General features: G+C 53.5%; 2 protein-coding genes across 2 annotated transcripts in view; one reads left to right on the top strand and one right to left on the bottom strand.

The window, feature by feature from the left end:
• The window catches only part of DDX54 (DEAD-box helicase 54), a 424,174-nt gene that overhangs the window by 260,236 nt on the left and 143,594 nt on the right, over nucleotides 1–20,344 (bottom strand). The window lies entirely within an intron of this gene.
• Nucleotides 920–20,315, top strand: OAS3 (2'-5'-oligoadenylate synthetase 3). Its single transcript, XM_036123695.2, has 16 exons — nucleotides 920–1,162; nucleotides 3,584–3,866; nucleotides 5,531–5,706; nucleotides 6,751–6,989; nucleotides 8,608–8,761; nucleotides 9,195–9,539; nucleotides 10,649–10,931; nucleotides 11,251–11,426; nucleotides 12,213–12,463; nucleotides 12,896–13,040; nucleotides 13,769–13,942; nucleotides 15,246–15,531; nucleotides 16,590–16,765; nucleotides 17,071–17,309; nucleotides 18,076–18,223; nucleotides 18,421–20,315. Exons 1-16 carry the CDS (start codon nucleotides 986–988, stop codon nucleotides 18,430–18,432), a joined length of 3,264 nt encoding a protein of 1,087 aa, XP_035979588.1. The 5' UTR covers nucleotides 920–985; the 3' UTR covers nucleotides 18,433–20,315.

Here is a 20,344-nt window from a genome sequence, read left to right as displayed (position 1 = left end):
CTTTATAACTACTTAAGATGTAATATTGTGTGAGGTGTCATTCTACACTGACCTTCCTTCCCGGTTTCTCCTCTTTAAAATAATTCTTAATTCTTACAGACGGACTCCAGAACGATATGTTTGAAGTTTTAACAAATGGTATTCTAAACATTTTGGAATTGCATTAAATGTATACATTATTTAGGAGGAGTTGGCTCCCCTAGGAACACAGCACTAGCACTGAGAGCTCACGCTGGGTTTGAGTCCAGCCTGACAACTTTCCGGCTATGTATGTGACCTGGGCCAAGGTGCCTCCATTCTGTGTACCTTAACCTCCTCATCTATCAAATGGGTATGATAAGAATAGCACTTGCATCCTGGTTATTGGGAGGACTGAATGCGATGATGGACAGAAAGCAGGAGGGACACGTGTCCTGCAAGTGTTCTTTGTTACTGGTGGTGTTTAGAATGCCTCCAGCCAGAGAGCCAGCCAGGGGTTCTCTGTTTGGGGGAACCTCCTCCAGGCTGCTCAGTAGTTGGTGTAGCCACGTCCTCCCGTAAATCCTGCGCGTTTCTTAAATGCTCATGGGCCGTGGCTCGGTGCCAGTGCTTGTGTTCTGTGCACCTGCTGAGGCCGAGGCGTTTTGTTCAGGCGCACGCAGTTCATTGGAGCTGGCGGCGGGGGGGCGGGTCCAGGGGAGGCGGGCCCAGTACTGGAAGCCGGGAGGCCGGGGAAAAGAAACCGGGCCTGGGAAGGGAAAGGGAAAGTGGCTGCAAGAGCCCAGAGCTGCTGAAAAGAAATGAAACTGAAAGCGGGAGGGGAGTGGAATGCCTGCGAGGCTGGGACGGAGGGACGCGGGGGGGGGTGGGGGGAGGAGGCTGGCTCAGCAGCACCGCCCCCTCCCCGGCCTCCGGGCGCAGAGCCAAGGCCTAGGCTTTGCAGGCCCCGGGGAGCGCTCAGAGCGCGAGAGGGAAGTCGGGGCGCGCTAGGGACCCGGAGCCGGCCATGGACGTGTACCTCACCCCCGCCGCCGGGCTCGACAGCCTGGTGGCCCGCAGCCTGCAGCCGTCCCCCGAGTTCCTGGCGGCTGCGCGGCGCGCCCTGGGCGCCCTGGCAGCCTCCCTGCGTGAGGCCGGGGGCCGCGCGGCTGCCCAGCCTTGGAGGGTGCTGAAAATCGCCAAGGTAGGCGCCGCGGGAAGGGGGGGACACCTAGAAATAGGGACAATTCTCGGAGGATGCTGGCGCATTACCACGGGCTTTGCGGACCACGACGGTTTCTATCAGCTCTTTTCATTCAGCGCACTTGCTATGCGCTAGTGCTGTTCGAAGTGCCCTGAAAATAGACTGCACATCACAGCCCGGCCGGGTGGGGACAACTAACCCCACCTGACACATGGGAAACTGAGGCACAGAGACGAAATAATGTGTCCAAGCTTGTAAGAAATCCAGCCAAGATTCAAAGCCAGGTGGTCTGATTTCTTGCATCTACGCTTCTGTGGGCTGCCTCTCACTGGTTCTTTCATTGACTCACTCAGTCCAAACAGACTCCAGTCCTTACACCATGCCTGACCCTCAGGGTGCAGAAACATACATACAGAGCATTCTATAATAGCCGTAATAGCCTAATTGACTGAGAAACTACCCAATAACAATAAACATTGTCTCGTTAAATGAGTCCTCACATTCAGTGAGGTAGGGATTATGGTCCCTGTTTTATGACTTGGGAAACTGGGACTGGGTGTGGGTGAGCCCTGCCCCAGGCCACTTTTTGTCACTTAAATGCTTCGCTGCCACTGTGACCTCAGGTTGCCCACAGACTCAGGGAGACGGGCATCACCTACTATATCCTCTTAGCACAAACTCAGGGGCTCCAGGAATGCAGCGAGGGAAGCTGGCTGGGGTAGAGGGGACTTGGAGCTTGTCAGGGAAGGGATGAGCAGGGGATGACCCCAGAGCAGCTAGTAGTTTCCTAGGGCTGAGTCTTAGCTTGGGAGGTAGGAAAGGGGAAGGAGAAGGAGAGACTTGCAGCCTATGAAATGTGGAGGCAGATTTCTGCCTTGGAGGTGGACAGGAAGAATTTCCTTGGAGCAAGAATTTAAGAATCTTTAAAGCTGTGGCATCCTTTGCTTCCCTGGAAAACCTGGAAACAGCTCTCGTGGTTGAATGTAGCTTCTGGCCTTCTGATCATTCCAGGCTTTGAAGGAGACAATGGTGAAGTGGGTAGGGCTAGGGGCTACCTCTCCAGTCTTGAGATGCTGCTCCCTGCGGAAAGGGCTCCTTGGAAGAATGGCTGATTCCAGGGCTGGAATAAGATGTGCAAGATGAGCCTGGGGCTTCTAGGTGGACCAGAAAGCAAGGAAGGGGTGGCAGGCCTCTGCAGTCCTGTCAGAAGAACCCCCACGCCCGGGGCCAACATGAAGGGGCTCCCCTGCTCCAGTTAGGACCACCAAAAATTGTCTCTCGGCATTGCCAAATGTCCCCTGGGACAAATGTCACCACCCCTCACTGGGGATCACCACGTTCGAGATGCCCATGAAAGCGTATGCAGATGAAATGACACAGTGGCTGGAATTTCTTTTCAAATCACACAAGGAAGAAAACAGAGGTCGAATAAATAGAGCAAATGTGGCAAAAGTCTCTTTACAACCCTCTCTTCTTTCGTGGTAGGTTTAGACACTAAAAAAAAAATATTTTTTTAGTGAATTAATCTATGGGGGAGGGGGTGCAGGAAGAATGTAGGCTTGGAGCCCCACCTCCCAACCTCCCGAACTGACTTCCTGAATTCAAAGCACTTGGTGCTGCCTCTGGGCAGGGCGCTGATAAGCAAACTTCCCTGCACTTTCGTTTCCCCGTTTCCTCCTTTGTAAAGTTAGAGCAATGACGGCACCTTTCTCCCAGGCTTGTTGGGAGCTTCACTGAGATGATCGTGTGCAAAAGTGCTCAGTCTACAACATTCCTCTTTGCTCTGCCCCGTTCCCCCTTGGTTGGCAGCCCCCCATGTGAGGAGCGGGCTGCAAAGGAACTGGGATACCACTGGGGTAATTGGCGATCCCAGCTTGGTGGGGGAGGTGCCCCTGGAGGGCTAACCCTGGTTCTTGTCTTTTCCTGGCTGTGTTACTCACTTCACCACCCTGAGCCTCACTGCCTCGTGTAACCACAAATAAACCACATCAGGGGTATTGCCTGGAAGTGAGATTTTACAGGTTGGCAGACATCTGACAGAGCTGCAGGCACAGAGGAGAGACTGATCGTGTGTGAGTTTCCTTCCCAAGTCCTCGGCCCACAGCTTTGCAGAAAGAAACGCCTGTCAGAAAAGTCCTGAAAATTCAGCAAGTCATATCGTAGCTCTGGACTGAATCCCAGGCAAAGGTCACAAACGTGTTCTGCAAACCAGAGTTTGTTTCACCCACAGTTAAAAAAAAAAAATTAAAAAATTTTAAACTCACAAAAATGTTCAAAGTTGGTTGCCAACATTTAGAAATCACGGATTTACAAATGAAAATGGCTTTTCTCGAAAACTCATAGCTGGCTGTGCTCGACCTGCATTTCTGCATGGCGCCAAATACCAGGACTGTGTGCCCATGGTCTCCCCTTTCTCTGCAGGGAGGCTCCACCGGCCGGGGCACAGTGCTGAGGGGTGGCTGTGATTCTGAACTTGTCATCTTCCTTGACTGCTTCAAGAGCTACGAGGACGAGGGTGTTCACCGGGCAGAGATCCTCAACGAGCTGCGGACCCTGCTACAATCCTGGTGTCAGAAACCCATCCGCGGTCTGAGCTTTGAGTTTCCTCGGCAGGACAGGCCCAGGGTCCTACAGTTCCGCCTGGTGTCCACGGACCTTGAAAACTGGATGGATGTTAGCTTGGTGCCAGCCTTTGATGCTCTGGGTGAGGGGTGCCTGGCCCATTCCAGGCTTGGGGGCAAGAGCATTAGGAGTAAGACAGAGCTTCCTGCCCTGACCTTTTGTGTGGCCTGGGCAACTCTCTCTGGGCTCCAATTTCCTCACTGAACATACTGAGTCTGGGCCAAGAAAGCCCAGTTCCTCCTGGATCTGTGGTCTTGCTGTCCAGATGCTCGGCCCTCGCTCAAGCAACTGGGGAGACTTTCCTTCAGCCACTGCCAACACAGTGTTGCTCAGCCCTTCCATAAATACCCCAAAGGAGAAAGCAAAGGGGCATGCACCCGGCAGCAGGGGGCTGGGGACAAGGCCAGAATTCTGCAAAGTCTTGTCTTTTATCTTAAAACCATTAATGTGATCTTTGCATTCCCCTTCATAATATATCCATCCTTGATTTAATATAATAAGGTGCCCCTGTGCCCACATTTGTAAAATGAGGTTAATAATAATGGGAGCCTAGTTATCCATCTTACGGAGTTTTTGGAAAGGCTGTATGCGTTAAGGTATGTGATGAATTATGAAAGGTGCCTGGCGCATGATGGGGCTATATGAGTGCTTGCTCTTCTTCTTCTTCTTCTTCTTCTTCTTATTCTCCACTATTATTATTATTATTATTATTATTATTATTATTATTAACCATGATGCCCTGGGAGATAGGTCTCTTGAGTTTATCCAGTTATGAGGTCCTGGAAGACAGCCACGCTCTCCCCGTCTGGTACACCCACCCTCTGGGTATGCAAACATTAATCATAATAGCTACTCCTTATTAAATGCTTCACTGTTCCAAGCTCCTGACGTTTTATCTCATTAATCCCTCCAAACAAACCTGTGAGACCTGTACTGTTGTATCTTCCTTTTTACCAAGAGGGACGCTGAGGCACAGAGACGGATAGTAACTCGCCCAAAGTCACACAGCAAGTAAGCGGTGTCAGGAACCTGGGCAGTTATGGAGAGGGCTTACTTTTCCCGGGCCGGGCCCACAGGAAGTGGTGGAGGGAAAGGCACAAACCGTAAAGTCAGCCGGCTTTAGGTTCCAATCCTGTCTCCATCACTTGTCAGCTATGTAACCTTAGGAAGAGTACTGAGTTTCTTCTCCGTGCCTCGGGGTCCTCAGCTGTGAAATGAGGGGAGGAATATTTGCCTGATCAGGTTTTGGTGGGGCTATGGGGGACTCATGTGAAACTCTCAGCCCAGTGCCTGCCTGGAGTGTCGTGAGCACTCAAACAATATTAGCTATCACTGCTAAGGCATCAGGACCTTTTGCCTTTTACTTCTCCAGCTTCATTTCCTTTCCCTATGGCACCGATTAATTCAAGGTATGTATGGTGGTATTCTGGTGCTGCCTGAGGGAGCCTCGGGGAGGGCAGAACTGCCACATTCTAAGTACTCCTGACTCAGCTTGAAGCATCATTCCTGTTTAGCCACCTTGGAATACGGCTGCTCTTCTTCAGCCTGGCCCTGGGTTTGGAAGGAAGGGACCTTTCCTTCTGGTCTCGAGCTTTCCTCTCTGCCTCCTGAGAAGCTCCAGGCTCTCTTCCTCATCCTCCAAACCCCCCATGCTAGTGGATTCCGCCCCCTGCCACCAAATTCCCCCCAGTTTCTCCATCCTGTGCCTCAGAACCCTTCCTGACTTCAGGCACTTCACACCCCCAGGGCAGCTCAGTTCCAACGTCAAACCTGCGCCCCAGGTCTACTCGACGCTTCTCAAAAGTGGCTGCCAGGGCGGCGAGCACTCCGCCTGCTTCTCAGAACTGCGGAGGAACTTCGTGAATGTTCGCTCGGCAAAGGTGAAGAACCTGATCCTGCTGGTGAAGCACTGGTACAGTCAGGTGAGGCCACCACCAAGGGTCCTTGTTCCAGGCACTCGTGACGGAATTTGTGATTTCATGACAGCGAGAATATTTCCTTAGGCTTCGCAGCCATTCATGTGTCTCTTTATGGGAATTGCCTGTTCATATCATTTGTTTATTATTTTCTACTGCGTTAGCTGTCTTCTTGTTGTTGGTTTGTTGGAGCTCTTTATATAGTCTGGGTGCTAATTCTTAGGGAGTTGATATAATGCAAATCTATTCTCCTAGTCCGAGGCTTGTACTTTCACTTTGTTCATAGGTCTTTTGTCACAGATAATGTTTGAATTTTAATGTAATCAGGTGCATTCATCTTTTTCTTATGTGATTTGTGCTTTGTGCGTCTTGTGTAAGAAGGCTTTGCCTATCCTGACTTTCTAAAAATTATTCTTCTGTGTTTCCTTTCAAAAGGTTTTAAGATTTTTCTTTTCCTGTGGTGTTAGGGCTTTGAAACTACTTGGAATATTTTATGTATGGTATGAAGTAATGCGGAGTTTGTACACCTCCCATCCCAGCCTCAGGAATAACACCCTCCCTCTGAAATATTCATGTTTGTGGATAGGCTCTTGTGTATTGAGGGAGGGGTGCCCAGCTTGTGCCTAGAGATGAGAGATCAGGCCCCGCAAAATCTCAGGGCACATGGCTTGGTCCTTCTATTGGACCACTCATCATAAAGCAAGTCTAGGATGAAGAGGTCCTGGATTCCTGTTCTTGCTCAGGCACTGACTTGCCCTCTGACCCTGGGCAAGTTCTGCCATGCTTTCCTTTGGGGGATCAGTAACAGTTTCACACTACCCACTGGCCTCTCTCTGACTGCTCCCCAGTCCCAGGAGCTTGGATCTCATATGAGCCCACAACTTGGCTGAAGCTCCAGGAGTGAGGGCAGATGAAAAAGATCAGGTTGCTTCTAGAACACAGCATCTCATCCCAGGCTTCAGCCTGTGGGATCCGCGCCCCAGAGACTGAGAGATCCAGCAAAGTTCTGCAGAGAGCTCTCTCCTTCCCCTCCCCTTTACCCTCTTACAGGTGTGCCAGGAGGAGGGGAGGAGGGAGATGCTGCCTCCGGCCTATGCCCTGGAGCTGCTGACGATATTCGCCTGGGAGCAGGGCTGTGGGAAGGATGCCTTCAGCCTGGCCCAAGGCCTCCGGACCGTCCTGGGCCTGATCCAGCAGTATCAGCACCTGTGTGTTTTCTGGACCCTCAACTATGGCTTCGAGGAGGCTACGGTCAGCCAGTTCTTGAGGCAGCAGCTTGAGAGACCCAGGTACCTCCCCACACCCCCTACCCACTCTCCTGGGCTTGGGCCTCGGGAGATAATTAACAATGATAAAACTGGGTGGGCCTGCGTGGGGGCCAAAGCCAGGCACCGCACGTGGCTTCCTCATTCCGTGGATTCGGCCCCAGAGGGAAATTACAATCACTTGGGGCAGTTTTTGTTTTTAAGATTTTATTGATTTATTTGAGAGAGAGAGAGCACAAGTGGGGTGCAGGGGCAGAGGGAGAGGGAGAAGCAGACTCCCTGCTGAGCAGGGAGCCTGATGTGGGGCTCGATCCCAGGACCCCGAGATCATGACCTGAGCCGAAGGCAGACACTTAACCCACTGAGCCACCCAGGCGCCCCTCTTGGGGCAGTTTTTAAAAAGATTTTTCTTGTGTGAACATATCGTACGTGTGGACATTTTAGTGACACACAGCATACCTATCCAAAGGGCACATTTTGATGACGTTCTATAAAGTGAACGTCCCCGTGAAACCACCACCAGGGGCACCTGGGTGGCTTATTGGGTTAAGTGTCTGCCTTCGGCTCAGGTCATGATCTCAGGGTCCTGGGATCGAGCCCCGCATCGGGCTCCCTGCTCAGCGGAGAGCCTGCTTGTGTTCTCTCTCTCGCTGTCTCTCTCTGTCAAATAAATAAAATCTTAAAAGAAAAGAAAAGAAAAGAAACCACCACCAGATCAAGGGAGAATATTTCCAGCACCTCAGGAGCTTCCCCTTTCTCTCTCGCGATCAGGGACATCCCAGAGGTGACCCCTTCTGTTACCCTTCCAATCCTGTCTGTTTTAAAATCTTACTGAAAGGGAATCACACGGCATGTACTTTTGTGTTTGACATCTTCTCAACGTTAAACGTTTGAGATCCTTCTGGATCGTTGTGTGTGCTTGGTTATTGTTGCTTATTGTTTTGTGTGGCTGAATAGTGTTCCATGGTGTGAATTTATCATAGTATGCTTCCCATTGTGCTGATGATGGACATTTGGTTGTTTCTGCCCCGGGACTGTTACAAGAAGGCTGTTAGGAACCATCTTGTACATGCACCTCTGTGTGCGTGCACCGTTGGATACACACATAGGAATAAGATAGCTAAGTCATGGCCGTAACTCTTGAGCCCCTGGGGCTAGATCCTCGTATCTTATAATTCTAATGTGCAGCCAGAGTTGAGGACCGTTGATCCAATTTAATCTCCACAACAGCCCACGAAAGCAGGCACTGTTGTCATCCCCATTTTGCACAAAAGGAAACAGGCTCAGAGGAGATTAAGTTATCTACCCCAGGTCACACAGCTAGAAAGTAGAAGAACCGGGATTGGAACCAGGTCTGCTTGACCTCAGAGCCCCTGATCTTTTTTTTTTTTTAAGATTTTATTTATTTATTTGACAGAGAGAGACACAGCCAGAGAAGGAACACAAGCAGGGGGAGTGGGAGAGGGAGAAGCAGGCTTCCCGCCGAGCAGGGAGCCCGATGCGGGGCTCGATCCGAGGACCCTGGGATCATGACCTGAGCCGAAGGCAGACGCTTAACGACTGAGCCACCCAGGCGCCCCTCAGAGCCCCTGATCTTGACCGTCGTACCAACCGGAACCTTCCTGTCCCTCTGGATTTGCAGGCCTGTGATCCTGGACCCGGCTGACCCCACGTGGGATGTGGGGGACGGAGCAGCGTGGCGCTGGGATCTACTGGCCCGGGAGGCAGGGTCCTGCTATGAGCGCCCGTGCTTTCTGCAGGCGGCAGGGGGCGCTGTGCAGCCCTGGGAGGGGCCCGTGAGTGAGGGGCTTCGGGGATCCTTGTTAGGTGTCAAGCCGCGCCTAATTCACATGCTCAGTGTTTGCTGAGCACCTAGCGGGCGCTGGGGCCGTGGGGTGTGGGACAGAGTTGCGGAGTGGGGGCTGCAGGCATGCAAACAACCTGCTCACCAAGCTGAGCCTGCTTGGAGGAACACCTCTGTGCTCGCGGGGTTTCTGTCCGCTTACCACACCGTGTCCACCCAGCACAGGGGCCCTTTCTAGAATGGATCCCGTCTGTAAGGGCACCCTTTTCTAATCTGCACAAAGGCACCATATGGGCTACGGTGGCCCTCCCTCTTCCCCGCTCCTAGTCTCAGTCACCCTGACTGTCCATTGGGAGGGGGCTGGCGAGAGAAGGGATGGAGAAACTTCTATGCCTGTAAGACAACTCCTTCCTACACACTTCCAGGGCCTTCCACGTGCTGGGAGCTCAGGTTTAGGCCACCCCATCCAGCGAGACTGTGCCCAGAGGACCCCTGAGGACAGGAGCAGTCTCCATGCTGTGCGCCCAGGGGCAGGGAGCAGGCAGCCGTCAGGCCCAGCTTCCGGCCCCTCGGGGGCTGCCTGCATCACCCCTTCCACGCTGGGGACGGCCTTGGATCTGTCTCAGATCGCCGGCAAGGACCTGGACCGCTTCATCCAGAACCACCTGAAACCAAACCCCCAGTTCCAGAAGCAGATCGGCAAGGCCGTCGATGTCATCTTGGGTTGCCTTCGTGAGAACTGTGTCTGCAAGGCCTCCAGAGTCAGCAAGGTGAGTCGGTGTGTGGAGACACTGATGGGCACTTCCTAGGGCACCGCAGTGAGGAGGGGAAGGAGCGGGGGGCCGGCAGGCCAAGTGGACATCCATGGAAGGGGAGTGTGCTGCCCTCCGAGGTATATATCTGAGTGCCAGCTTTTAAAAAAATTTTAATGATAGTTTTTTTAGCCGCTATTACCATAATCAGACCACTTCCGTCCTCTGCTCAAAATCCTCTGTGGTTTCACCGAGTACAATGGCCTCAAGGCCCGTAGGATCTGCTCCTGGTCTTTCTCTGACCTTCACTTCCTCCATACTGGCCTCCTGGCTGCTTCTTGAACTCACCAGGCACAGTCCGCACTGGCTGGTGTCTCTTTCTGGAAGGCTCTTCCCCCATCCACTTGGCTCCCTCCCCTCCTTTAAGTCTGGGACCCAAGTCCCCTTCTCACGGAGGCCTGACTGCTCAATTTACAACTGCAACCTCCCTTCCATCCCGGGTCCCCTTCCTGATTGACATGCCTCCACACAGCACTTAGCACTTTCCGAGGGCTTTTGTCTGCTGACTGTCCCTCACTCCTCTCCCCTTGCTAGAACGTAAGTTCCAGGAGAGCAGGTACCTTTTATGTCCTCCCATATCTTGGTACATGTGAGTGCTCCTAAATGTGTTGAATGAATGAATGAATGAATGAATGAATGGATTGGTTGGTTGGTTGATTGAAACAGGCCAACAGAGCACTTCTGCAGGCCCCATCTGGCCCTGGGACCTCAATTTGCCACCTGTGGTCCAGATGTGCAATCAGTAGGTGCGCAGGTGTTCGGCTAAAATCTTTAATCCCTGACCCCCCTTCACTGCATCCCCCGTTATCTGTTGTTGCACGCTGGTCTGACTTTGTGCAGGGCCCGGGGGGTCAGAGGGCAGGTGCAGACAGATATAGTCAGACTCTGCCAGGCTTCTAAGAGTCAGAGGTCACTGCCTCCGTCATGGTGCCCCCGGACCCAGCATCAGTGAGATGCCCAGTAGTGTCTGGGCTGCAGATGGGGGGAGGGGGGGCAGCAGTTGGGGTCAGAGTCTGACTCCTGAGCTCAGGGACACTCGCGGGTCTGAGATGGTCCTTCCTCTGCAGGGGGGCTCGTTTGGCCGGGGCACAGACCTGAGGGGTGGCTGTGATGCCGAACTCGTCATTTTCCTCAACTGCTTCAAAGACTACAAGGACCAGAGGGCCCGCCGCCCGGAGATCCTTAATGAGATGCGGGCACAGCTGGAATCCCGGTGGCAGGACCCAGTCCCCGGCCTGAGCCTCAAGTTTCCTGAGCGGACCGTGCCCAGGGCTTTGCAGTTCCAGCTGGTGTCCACGGCCCTAGACAGCTGGATGGATGTGACCCTCCTGCCCGTCTTTGATGCCATGGGTGAGGGCTGCCTCCAGCCTGTGCCGTGGAGACTAGTTCCTTAACCGCTATGCTACATAGCTTGTCCGGGGTCAAGATCACCCACCTTGCAGAGTTTTTGGGTGGATGAGTGAAAATTACTGAAAAGCACCCAGCACGTATTTGGTGCTTAAAAAAAAAAAAGTTCCGATGGCTATTCTACGTTGTAGATTGTGTATTATTGATTGCAGTGCTATGTAATTAACGTTCAAATATTAATAAAGGCTGGTGAGTGGCTGGGCTGGGACATGCAGATGTCTTCGTTAGAGCTCTGTGCTCAGAGTATTTCAAATTTCCACAGGGCAGCTCTGCGCTGGCGCCAAACCTGCGCCCCAGGTCTACTCGACCCTCCTCAACAGCGGCTGCCAGAGCGGCGAGCACGCGGCCTGCTTCTCAGAGCTGCGGAGGAACTTCGTGAACAATCGCCCAACCAAGCTGAAAAACCTGATCCTGCTAGTGAAGCACTGGTATGGTCAGGTGAGGCCTCCGTACCCCCTAGCTTCTCCCAGGAAGTAGCTGCTGTCATGGCAACTGCCCCAGCCAATCAGCTCCTCTCTTAGGCAGACCTCTCCCTTCCTTCGCTTCTTATTGGGCATCCCAAGTAGAAGGACCACCTCCTCCATCCTCCACTTCCTGCCCAGACCCGAAGCCTCTAGCTGAAAGAAAATCTTTTCTCCATCAGGCGCCAAGTGTTCATTTCTTGTGGCTGGGGTTCACCATCCCTCTCTAGCTCATCAGTGTGTCTTCCATCCTCATACTGCTAATGCTTTCCCTGTTCTTGCCCACCCCCAGCCCTAGCTTACGCTGTTCCGCCATCACTGTCCTCTGCGTAAGTTGTACTAAATAAACCCTGAACATCCTCCAGAGCGCCCCCACTAAACACTAATCTGAATGCACTCGCAATCATGTACTCATTCAACAAACATCTACGGAGCACCCACTGCTGCTGACGTCACTGTTGCGACGGATGTGGGCACACCAAGCTTGAATATATTGCAGCCCCCAATCCTGTACACCCTTTGAGGAGAGACTCCAGGCGGAGATCAAGTCTGAGATTCTTAGTCTCAGGTCATTGTGTGACTTTGGACAAGTCACTACCCCACCCCGGACCTCAGTTTATCCACCTGTAAAATGAGAAGGGTTCTGTTTTTTCTGTGGTTTTGTTTGTCTATTCCCCTCCCTCTCTTAAGTACATAGGGCCATGCTTAGCACATAGTAGGTGCTCACATCCACTCATTCTTTGATTGGCTTTGGGTGACATAGGTTGCAGCTCAGAACAAAAGACAGCAACCAGCCTGTGCCTCTCTGCCCCCCGTCTATGCCCTGGAGCTCCTGACCATATTCGCCTGGGAGCAAGGCTGTGGGAAAGAGTCTTTCAAAATGGCCGAAGGCCTAAAGACCGTCCTAGAGCTTGTCCAGAAGCACCAGCAGCTCTGTGTCTACTGGACGGTCAACTATGGCTTTGAGGACCCGGATATCAGAACGCACCTTCTTGGCCAACTTCAGAAAAAGAGGTGCAGACCCACTTCCCCATTGCCTTCCCTGCATCATCCTTCTCCTCCCCCACTGTCGCCCTGGAGTCATCATTGTGTCCAGGAGGGGTCCAGGGTGGGCTCTGGGTGCCCCAACCCCACTCCTCACTCTGCTTCCTTCTGGACTCTTTACTGAGGAAGCATGGACACGTGGAGCCCCCAAAGGAGCCAGGGCCAGTTTCATTAACACAATAAAATATCATTTCTGAAATTAAGGGGCCACCCAATACCTTCCTGACTGAGGCGGCCAGACAGGAACCCTACTGTGCTTGGGAGAGATTGGGCCAACCCTAAGGTCCTGACACTCTTCTCCTTCTCCCCAGCTCCCACACCCTTTCCTAGTCCCTCCCACACCCCTGCTCCTTCACTGATTCCCACCTTCCTCACCTGCCTGCCCATCCACTCTGCCCCCAGGCCCCTGGTCCTGGATCCTGCCGACCCCACCTGGAATGTGGGCCAGGGCAGCTGGGAGCTCTTGGCCCAGGAAGCAGCAGTTCTGGGGATGCAGGCCTGCTGTAAGAGTGGAGAAGGGACGTCTGTGCAGCCCTGGGATGTGATGGTAAGAGAGGAGTCCCTGGGGTGGCGGATGCTGTTGGGGCCCACTCCCAGATCGCCTTTCCCTGCTGGTGCACACATCCTCAGCTGCTAGGAGTGTTTGCTGCTGATGGCTTACGGCTGAGACACAGGTTGTTCGGCCCCAGCCAGTGCTTGAGTGACATGGGGTACAAAAGGCCCACCCTTGTTTGAAGGCGAGACCAGCTCTGTGATGCAGTTCTTAATCCAGCGTTCCCTGTGGGATCAGGAAAAAGCTTTTTCCAGCTGGAGCCTTACTTAGCTCCTTCCCCGGCCCTCCCTACTTCCGTCACCCCCCTTCTCCTGCAGGCACTGTCGCCAGTTAATCCATGCACAGGAATCCCCATCACGGGCTTTGCTTCTAGGGGACCCCACTTAAGATGATAGCCAGCTCCCAAAGGGACATGATTTTATTGCATTTGCTATTTTTCAGCAGGATCTCATAACCAGTGCTTAATAATACAATCTGGTGAGGCATGGGCCTTGTTCTTGCCCCCATTTAAAGTGGGGAGACCAAGGCTGTGTGTTGGTGGTGGAACCAGAACTGGAAATCAGGTCCTGCTGATGCTACCACAGAGACCTACCAACCAGCTGAGAAAGAAAAAGGTTATGGAGATCGTGAGAGTCTCATCCGCTTAGGATATCAAGAGTCAGGGCCGGGGCATTCATAGGGAATCCTGTCTCAAGCTGGCCCTACCCGGATTCTTTCCATAGCCTGCTCTCCTTTACCAAACCCCAGCTGGGGACCTCGACAAGTTCATCAGTGAATTTCTCCAGCCCAACCGCCAGTTCTTGGCTCAGGTGAACAAGGCCGTCGATACCATTTGCTCATTCCTAAGGGAAAACTGCTTCCAGAATTCTGCTATCAAAGTGCTCAAGGTGGTCAAGGTAAGTCCCCAGAGAGCTGTGGGCAAGGAGGGTCCTGCAGGCTGGTGATCTTTCCCAGACCAGGGCCAGGCCTGACCCACTTCTATCATCTTTATGACAATCAGCACAAGGCCAGGTGTAGAAGAGAAACCAAAATGTGGTTGTGAGTGGATGGCAGAGAGAGGACCCAGATGTGTCCAACACATCTCTTTTGGTTGCTTGTAACAACCAACTCAAAAGGTGGAACAAAAGAAATATATTGGCTGATGCAAATGGAAAGCCCTGGAGTAGACCTACCATCAGGTACAGCTAGATCTAGGAGCCCATGCAGGGTCATCAGGACTCAGCTTTTCATCCCAGCTCTTGGCTCTGCCATCTTCTGTTTTGGACAGGCCCTTTCCATATGATGGTCTTTGGCATCTCTAAACTTCCAGAAAGAGGCATTCTGTTTTCTTAAAGTTCAAATAGAAGTCTTGGGATTGAGTCTCATTGGCCTGACTCGGGTTTATACCCATCCCCAAACTAATCCGTGGGGCTAGGGAGACATCATGCTCTGACTGGCCAAGCTTGGCTCATATGATGGAGTCAGCTGCACATGGACCTGAGTGTGGGGGAGGAGTGATTCCCCCAAAGAAAACCAGGATGCTGATCCCAGAAGGTAGAGGGATGCTGGGGGTGTATAAAAAGTCACATTATCCACTACATCAGATACAACCTCAGTCCACAACTGAAGTCACAAGTGAGACCCAGGTCAGCTCCAGAAGATTGTCCGCATAGAGTCAGCCAATGAAAAGTCCCAGGCCTGGTGATTTGTTGTGTGACCTCAGGCAAATACCTTCCCCTCTCTGATCCTTACCTTCCTCATCCATAACACTTGAAGATGATAACCTGGTTCACTGGTTGTCAACCGTGGCCTCACTTAGAATCATTTAAAAAATTATACTGATACCCAGTCCCCCTCCCAGGCCAATTAAATCACAGTCTCGGGGGCATAGGAGCCAGACATCAGTCATTTTTTTAAAACTCTCCTGATGCAGATAGGCTTGAGAACCACCAGGTCAGAAAGAAAAAAAAAAATCCCTCAAATCTCTCCCAGCCCCCAAACCCCCAAACTTGATAGAATGAGAAAGTTTACATTTGTTGAAGGGTTTAAACTCATGTCTTGCACATTTCTTTTTCTCATAATCATACTATGTATTAACCCCATATTGAAGAGGTAAAACAGAGAGGTTAGGTGACTTGCCAAGGTCACACAGCAAGTTCCTGACCCACAGACTCTAGCAGGAGTCCTTCAGGGGTCAAGCCACCTCTGTGTCCTCCCCAGGGCGGCTCTTTAGCCAAAGGCACAGCTCTGCAAGGCTGCTCGGATGCGGATCTAGTGGTGTTCCTCAGCTGCTTCAGCCAGTTCACGGAGCAAGGGAACAGGCGGGCTGAGATCATCTCAGAGATCCGAGCCCAGCTGGAGGCATGTCAGCAGGAGATGCAGTTCGAGGTGAAGTTCGAGATCCCCAAGTGGGAGAATTCCCGCGTACTGAGTTTCTCCCTGACGTCCCAGACAATGCTGGATCAGAGCGTGGACTTTGACGTGCTGCCAGCCTTTAACGCCTTAGGTGAGGTACCCAGGCATAGTCCTGAGAGGGGGAAAAGCAGAGGCCGGGCTGCCAGGGACAGTTTTCGAGGTTGTGCAGTGCACAATCAGAGCACACCTGTTCACCGCGTAGGCCTTGTACACGTGTATGTATATCACCATTCTCCTGCAAAGTGGAGAAAAGGATACCTTTGTCTAATTCACACAACAGTGCTACGTGGTCTCACCGTGGCTCTGGGCTGGGCCCTAGTCTCAGCAGTTGCACCAACATGATGGATGACCTTGGGTGAGGGACTTCGCTGCCTCGAGCACCAGTGTCATCCCTTGACGATGTGGGTATTGGGGTGTCGTCGTGCATCCCCAGCTTTGAGTATTTGTGCGTGGTTCTCCTCCACCTGCCACAGACCCATAGGATCCATGAGTTCAATAAATTCACCGAGCATGTGCCCAGTGTTCTCCAGGCACTGAGGATAAATCCCTAAACAAAACAGACACAGATCTCTTTGTATCTCTTCAGTTCTGAGTTTGCATAGGGGAGTTTGCAGAGTGAGGATGTCCCCTATATCTGAATTTATTTGGTTCCCGAGGTTGGGAAAACAAGTGACAAGGAAGGGATTCATCCAGAAATGTATCTGAATCTACATCGTTCTTCAGAAAGCAAGAGTCTGAATATCAAGGAATGCCTTTAAGGGCAGTGAAACCAGAGGGTGACATCAGCTCACCACATACGGTCCTATTCCCTACCGGAGGCTCTGAGACCAAAGCTCTCCCTTTGTTAGAGAGGGATGAGCAAGCAGCCAAGAGCCGTTAAAGATGAGTTACCTCCCAGCTGAGACCTTCTTCATGATAGGCAAACGGAAGGGTTGAAAGGGGGCAGGAAGGAACATAAGATATTTTAACGCTGGGTCATGCCATGTCTGTGCTCCAACTAAAATCACCCTGTGGCTCCCCACTCCCCCAGTGGGTCCCAGCCCAGCCATTAGGGAAATGCCCAAGTAGGAGATCCTGGAAGTCCTTGCTCAGTTGGCCCCAGCGGGACTCTGGGGAATGAACTGATGGTGGCCCCCTCCCTTTCTCTAGGCCAGCTGGTCCCCGGCTACAAGCCCCCGTCTCAAGTCTACGTCGACCTCATCCACAGCTACAACCACGCGGGCGAGTACTCTACCTGCTTCACGGAGCTGCAGCGGGACTTCATCATCTCTCGGCCCACCAAGCTGAAGAGTCTGATCCGACTGGTGAAACACTGGTACCGGCAGGTGCGGCATGAGGACAGGGTCGCCCCAGCGAGGTCCTGGGTGGGGGCAGGGCCCAGCCCTGGCCAGAACCCTGGGTTGGTAGAGCGGAAGGAGAGGTACTTCCCAGCCCATGGGACCTTAGTTGGCTTATCTGGAAAATTGGGCTAGGTCACAGGATTTGAGGGGATAATGCACGGCCAGGCATCTGACACATGGAGGTGCTCGGTAAAATTTGGGGGCGGGCTTACCAGCTCTGGAAGGGGTCCCTCCTGCACCTCTTCATTGCCAGTGTGAACCAACACATCCTCTTTCCCCTTATTCCCCAGTGCAACAAGATGCCCAAGGGGAAAGGCTCCCTGCCCCCCCAGCACGGGCTGGAACTCCTGACAGTGTATGCTTGGGAGCAGGGCAGCCAGGACACCCAATTCAACATGGCCCAGGGCTTCCGCACCGTCCTAGAGCTGGTCAGTCAGTACCGTCAGCTCTGTGTCTACTGGACCGTCAACTACAACAACAAGGACAAGACTGTCAGAGACTTCCTGAACTGGAAGCTTCACCAGCCCAGGTTCTGGCCCACCCTCACCGTCACAGAGTCTCAGAGATGGGGTTGCTCGCTCTCCCACATCCGGAGGGCACAGACCAGAGACAGCAAAATCCTCTTCCTAAGACTGAGCTCCTTTCTAACAGGGACCTCCTTAGCACCTGAGGGACAGGCAATCCATTTCCTTGTCCCCCATAAATAGGGTTGCCAGATGAAGTGCAAGGCTGCAAGTCAAGTTTGAATTTCAGATAAACAGTGAATCGCTTTTTAGGATAAGTATGTCCCATGCAGCATTGGGGATATACTTATGTTTATCCAAAACTCAAATTTAACTGGGCATCCTCTATTTGTATTTGTTAAATCTGGCAGCCCTACTTGTGAACCCACCAGGTAACGTAAGCATGTCTTATTCTTTGGGATTTTGCCTCCCTCTCAAATGGTGCAGAGAAAGCAGAGAAGCTTTCACAGATTTGTGATGCATCTCCAGTCCGTGGGTAATGGCCGCTTAGCACGGTATGTTGAAAAAGACTCTGAGGTGGTCCATCTGCCACAGATGTAGGAAGGGAGAGTGGTAGGACCGGTACCGTGATTAGTTACCAATGCCAGCTACCTGCTGAAGGGGTGTGGCCCAAAGGAACACAGTGATTGATTAGTGATGTCTGCCCTGGATGTAGAAGGGAGAAGTGGCCGGGGCAGAGTGTTGGGTGAGGGAGGAGACTAGTCCAACCAGTCTCTCAGGAGGACACCCCGATGTTACCAGGAATAAGCCTGACTGTAATGGCAATTGCAGGCCCATCATCCTGGATCCAGCGGACCCGACAGGCAACCTTGGCCACAATGCCCGCTGGGACCTGCTGGCCAAGGAAGCCGCCGCCTACATGTCTGCCCCGTGCTGCATGGGCAGGGACGGCACCCCCATCCAGCCATGGCCAGTGAAGGTAAGAGAACCGTGGTGCAGCAGGGCACGCTTCATTGGGGGCAGTGGGCTCAGGGGAGGGCCATGACTCCAGCCAAAGGGGCAGGCCCAGCCATGGCCCCCACGTGTGCCCCCTGCCCCATGTGCTGGCTGTCCCTGTGGTCTCAGCTTCACCAGGAAGGTTAGGGCTAACCCACTTCTTCTATAACTTTCCCCCAGGCTTATGTGTGAAGGCCAGAGAGTCCATGTTTGTACCAGATGGACAGAAGGACACCAGCCCTCGGCATGAGGAGACTCAGGGTCACCTACCAGATGTGTGTGTGTGTGTGTGTGTGTGTGTGTGCGTGTGCATGTGTGCGCGTGAGAGATTGATCCAACCTCTCCGTCCAGCCTCCCATCTGATATCCCTGCCTCCCCACTCCGCGCTCTCCTCCTGCTCTGTGTAGCCAGCCCCGCTGATGCCCCTTGTATCAGGTGGGCACTGACCACCTCGCAGACTCCCCTCCCTCCTGTGGCCAGCATCAGAGTCCAGGGTCCCTGGGCTGGCAGCAGCCTGCTTTTCCAGCCTCCCCGCCATGAGTCTGCTCTCAGACAGAGACTGGTGCATCCCACACTGCATCCTGCCCCTGCTGAGAATGTCCTCCTCCTTCCTGACTTCTCTGCCCGTCCACACCAGCTCACGTCTCCTGCTGAGGAGCTCTCTGAGCTCAGCCACTGGCCAGAGAGCCCGCCCAGACTGGCTAGTGTTGTCTGTCACAGATGGGGGGGGGCCCCACGTACCCTGCAGTCCCTCCCGTGGGACACCTGACTGAATGCCTGTTCACTAGAGCCCGATTTTCTTCCCCCTTCCTGTTGTACTCACTCCCCGTGTGCGCATCTCGAGGCCATGCCCTGTTTGCCTTCCTGAGTTTTTACTGGACTCTTGTCTTCTCTCCTGACCTGCTGGGACATCGCCAGTGGGATTCTCCGTCCCCAGAGGCTGAACGTGAGCCATTGCCCAAACAACAGTGCTCAGCCTGCTTCTCTCTGCCCCCCAGAGCAAATGCACCGGGTCCTTGCAAGAGGCACTCCTGACCTCTGGGCCAACAGCAGTGTCCCTTGTAGTCAAGGCTCAGCACGGAAAACAAAATAGTCCAAGAATCGTAAGCAGAAAGGGATTCCATCTAAGTCCCTGGATGGTCTGGAGGAGCGGAAGGCAGGGGCCGCGACTGGACTGTGGGTTTGAAGGTTAGAGCACCGCGGCCGAATCAGAGGGAGGCGACTGCAGCCGATGGCACTCACACCCACAAAGCGGGGGGCCAGACCCAGAATGTGGGCTCCAGCGGCCACAGGCGAGGCTCAGGGCTTGCTAGCCACCAGCATGGCGGGAAGATGCCTTTTGTCCCCCGCCTTCAGCACGATCGAGATCACAGCACGGGGAGGAGCAGACGCCCGGCGCCCACGGCGGGCCTCGGGGACAGCACCCCCGCGGATGCACAGTGAACGTCTGTTGGGTGGGTGAGCGGGTGGTCGGGCCCCGAGGGAGGAGCCGGAGGAGACAGAAGGGAAGGAGCCACAACGCATCCCCCACCCCCCAGCCCCCGCGAGTCGCAGCGAGCCTGACTCTCCGTGGCCCATGGCTGGGCGCTGCCGAGGTCCTGTAACACAGTAGCTCAGACCCGGGGGCTTATCAACCACAGTGTATTTCTGGCAGCTCTGGAGGCCAGAAGTGAGCACCGTCGGGGTCTGCTGAGAGCCCCTTCCAGGCTGCACACTTCTTGCATCCCTCCGGCCTCTTCTTATGAGGGCGCGAATCCCATTCACGAGGACGCCACCCTCAAGACCTCATCGCCTCCCAAAGACCACACCTCCTGGTACCATCACACCAGGAAGAGGGTTTCCACATAGGAACTGGGGGACACAGCCCAGGGCAGGGATGCAGGATGGGGGCGTTGAGGAGGAGCCCTCCCCTCTCTAGCACTGTTCTCTGGGAGGGAGACCGTGCCGGAGAGCAGATCCTCTGCTTCCCCTGGGACTACACGGGGGAGGCTCAGAGGCCGAGCTGGCTCGCACCTCCCGTGTGCCCCCATCAGATGCTGAGGGCACACGGTGCTAATAAAGTCTCCTTAGACTCACCTCCCTGACTGCCTGTGTATCCGGGGGT

The sequence above is a fragment of the Halichoerus grypus genome, chromosome 13 (assembly GCF_964656455.1).
Source record: "Halichoerus grypus chromosome 13, mHalGry1.hap1.1, whole genome shotgun sequence".
NCBI lineage: Eukaryota > Metazoa > Chordata > Mammalia > Carnivora > Phocidae > Halichoerus > Halichoerus grypus.
This window is presented reverse-complemented; position numbering and strand designations above follow the sequence as displayed.

What these genes read in the sequence shown, in the direction of transcription:
- OAS3 (XM_036123695.2), top strand. Translation starts at nt 986, where the DNA reads ATGGACGTGTACCTCACCCCCGCCGCCGGGCTCGACAGCCTGGTGGCC. An exon ending in TGAAGCACTGGTACAGTCAG is followed by an intron (nt 5,707 to 6,750) that starts GTGAGGCCACCA and finishes ACCCTCTTACAG; the next exon opens with GTGTGCCAGGAGGAGGGGAG. An exon ending in TGAAACACTGGTACCGGCAG is followed by an intron (nt 16,766 to 17,070) that starts GTGCGGCATGAG and finishes CTTATTCCCCAG; the next exon opens with TGCAACAAGATGCCCAAGGG.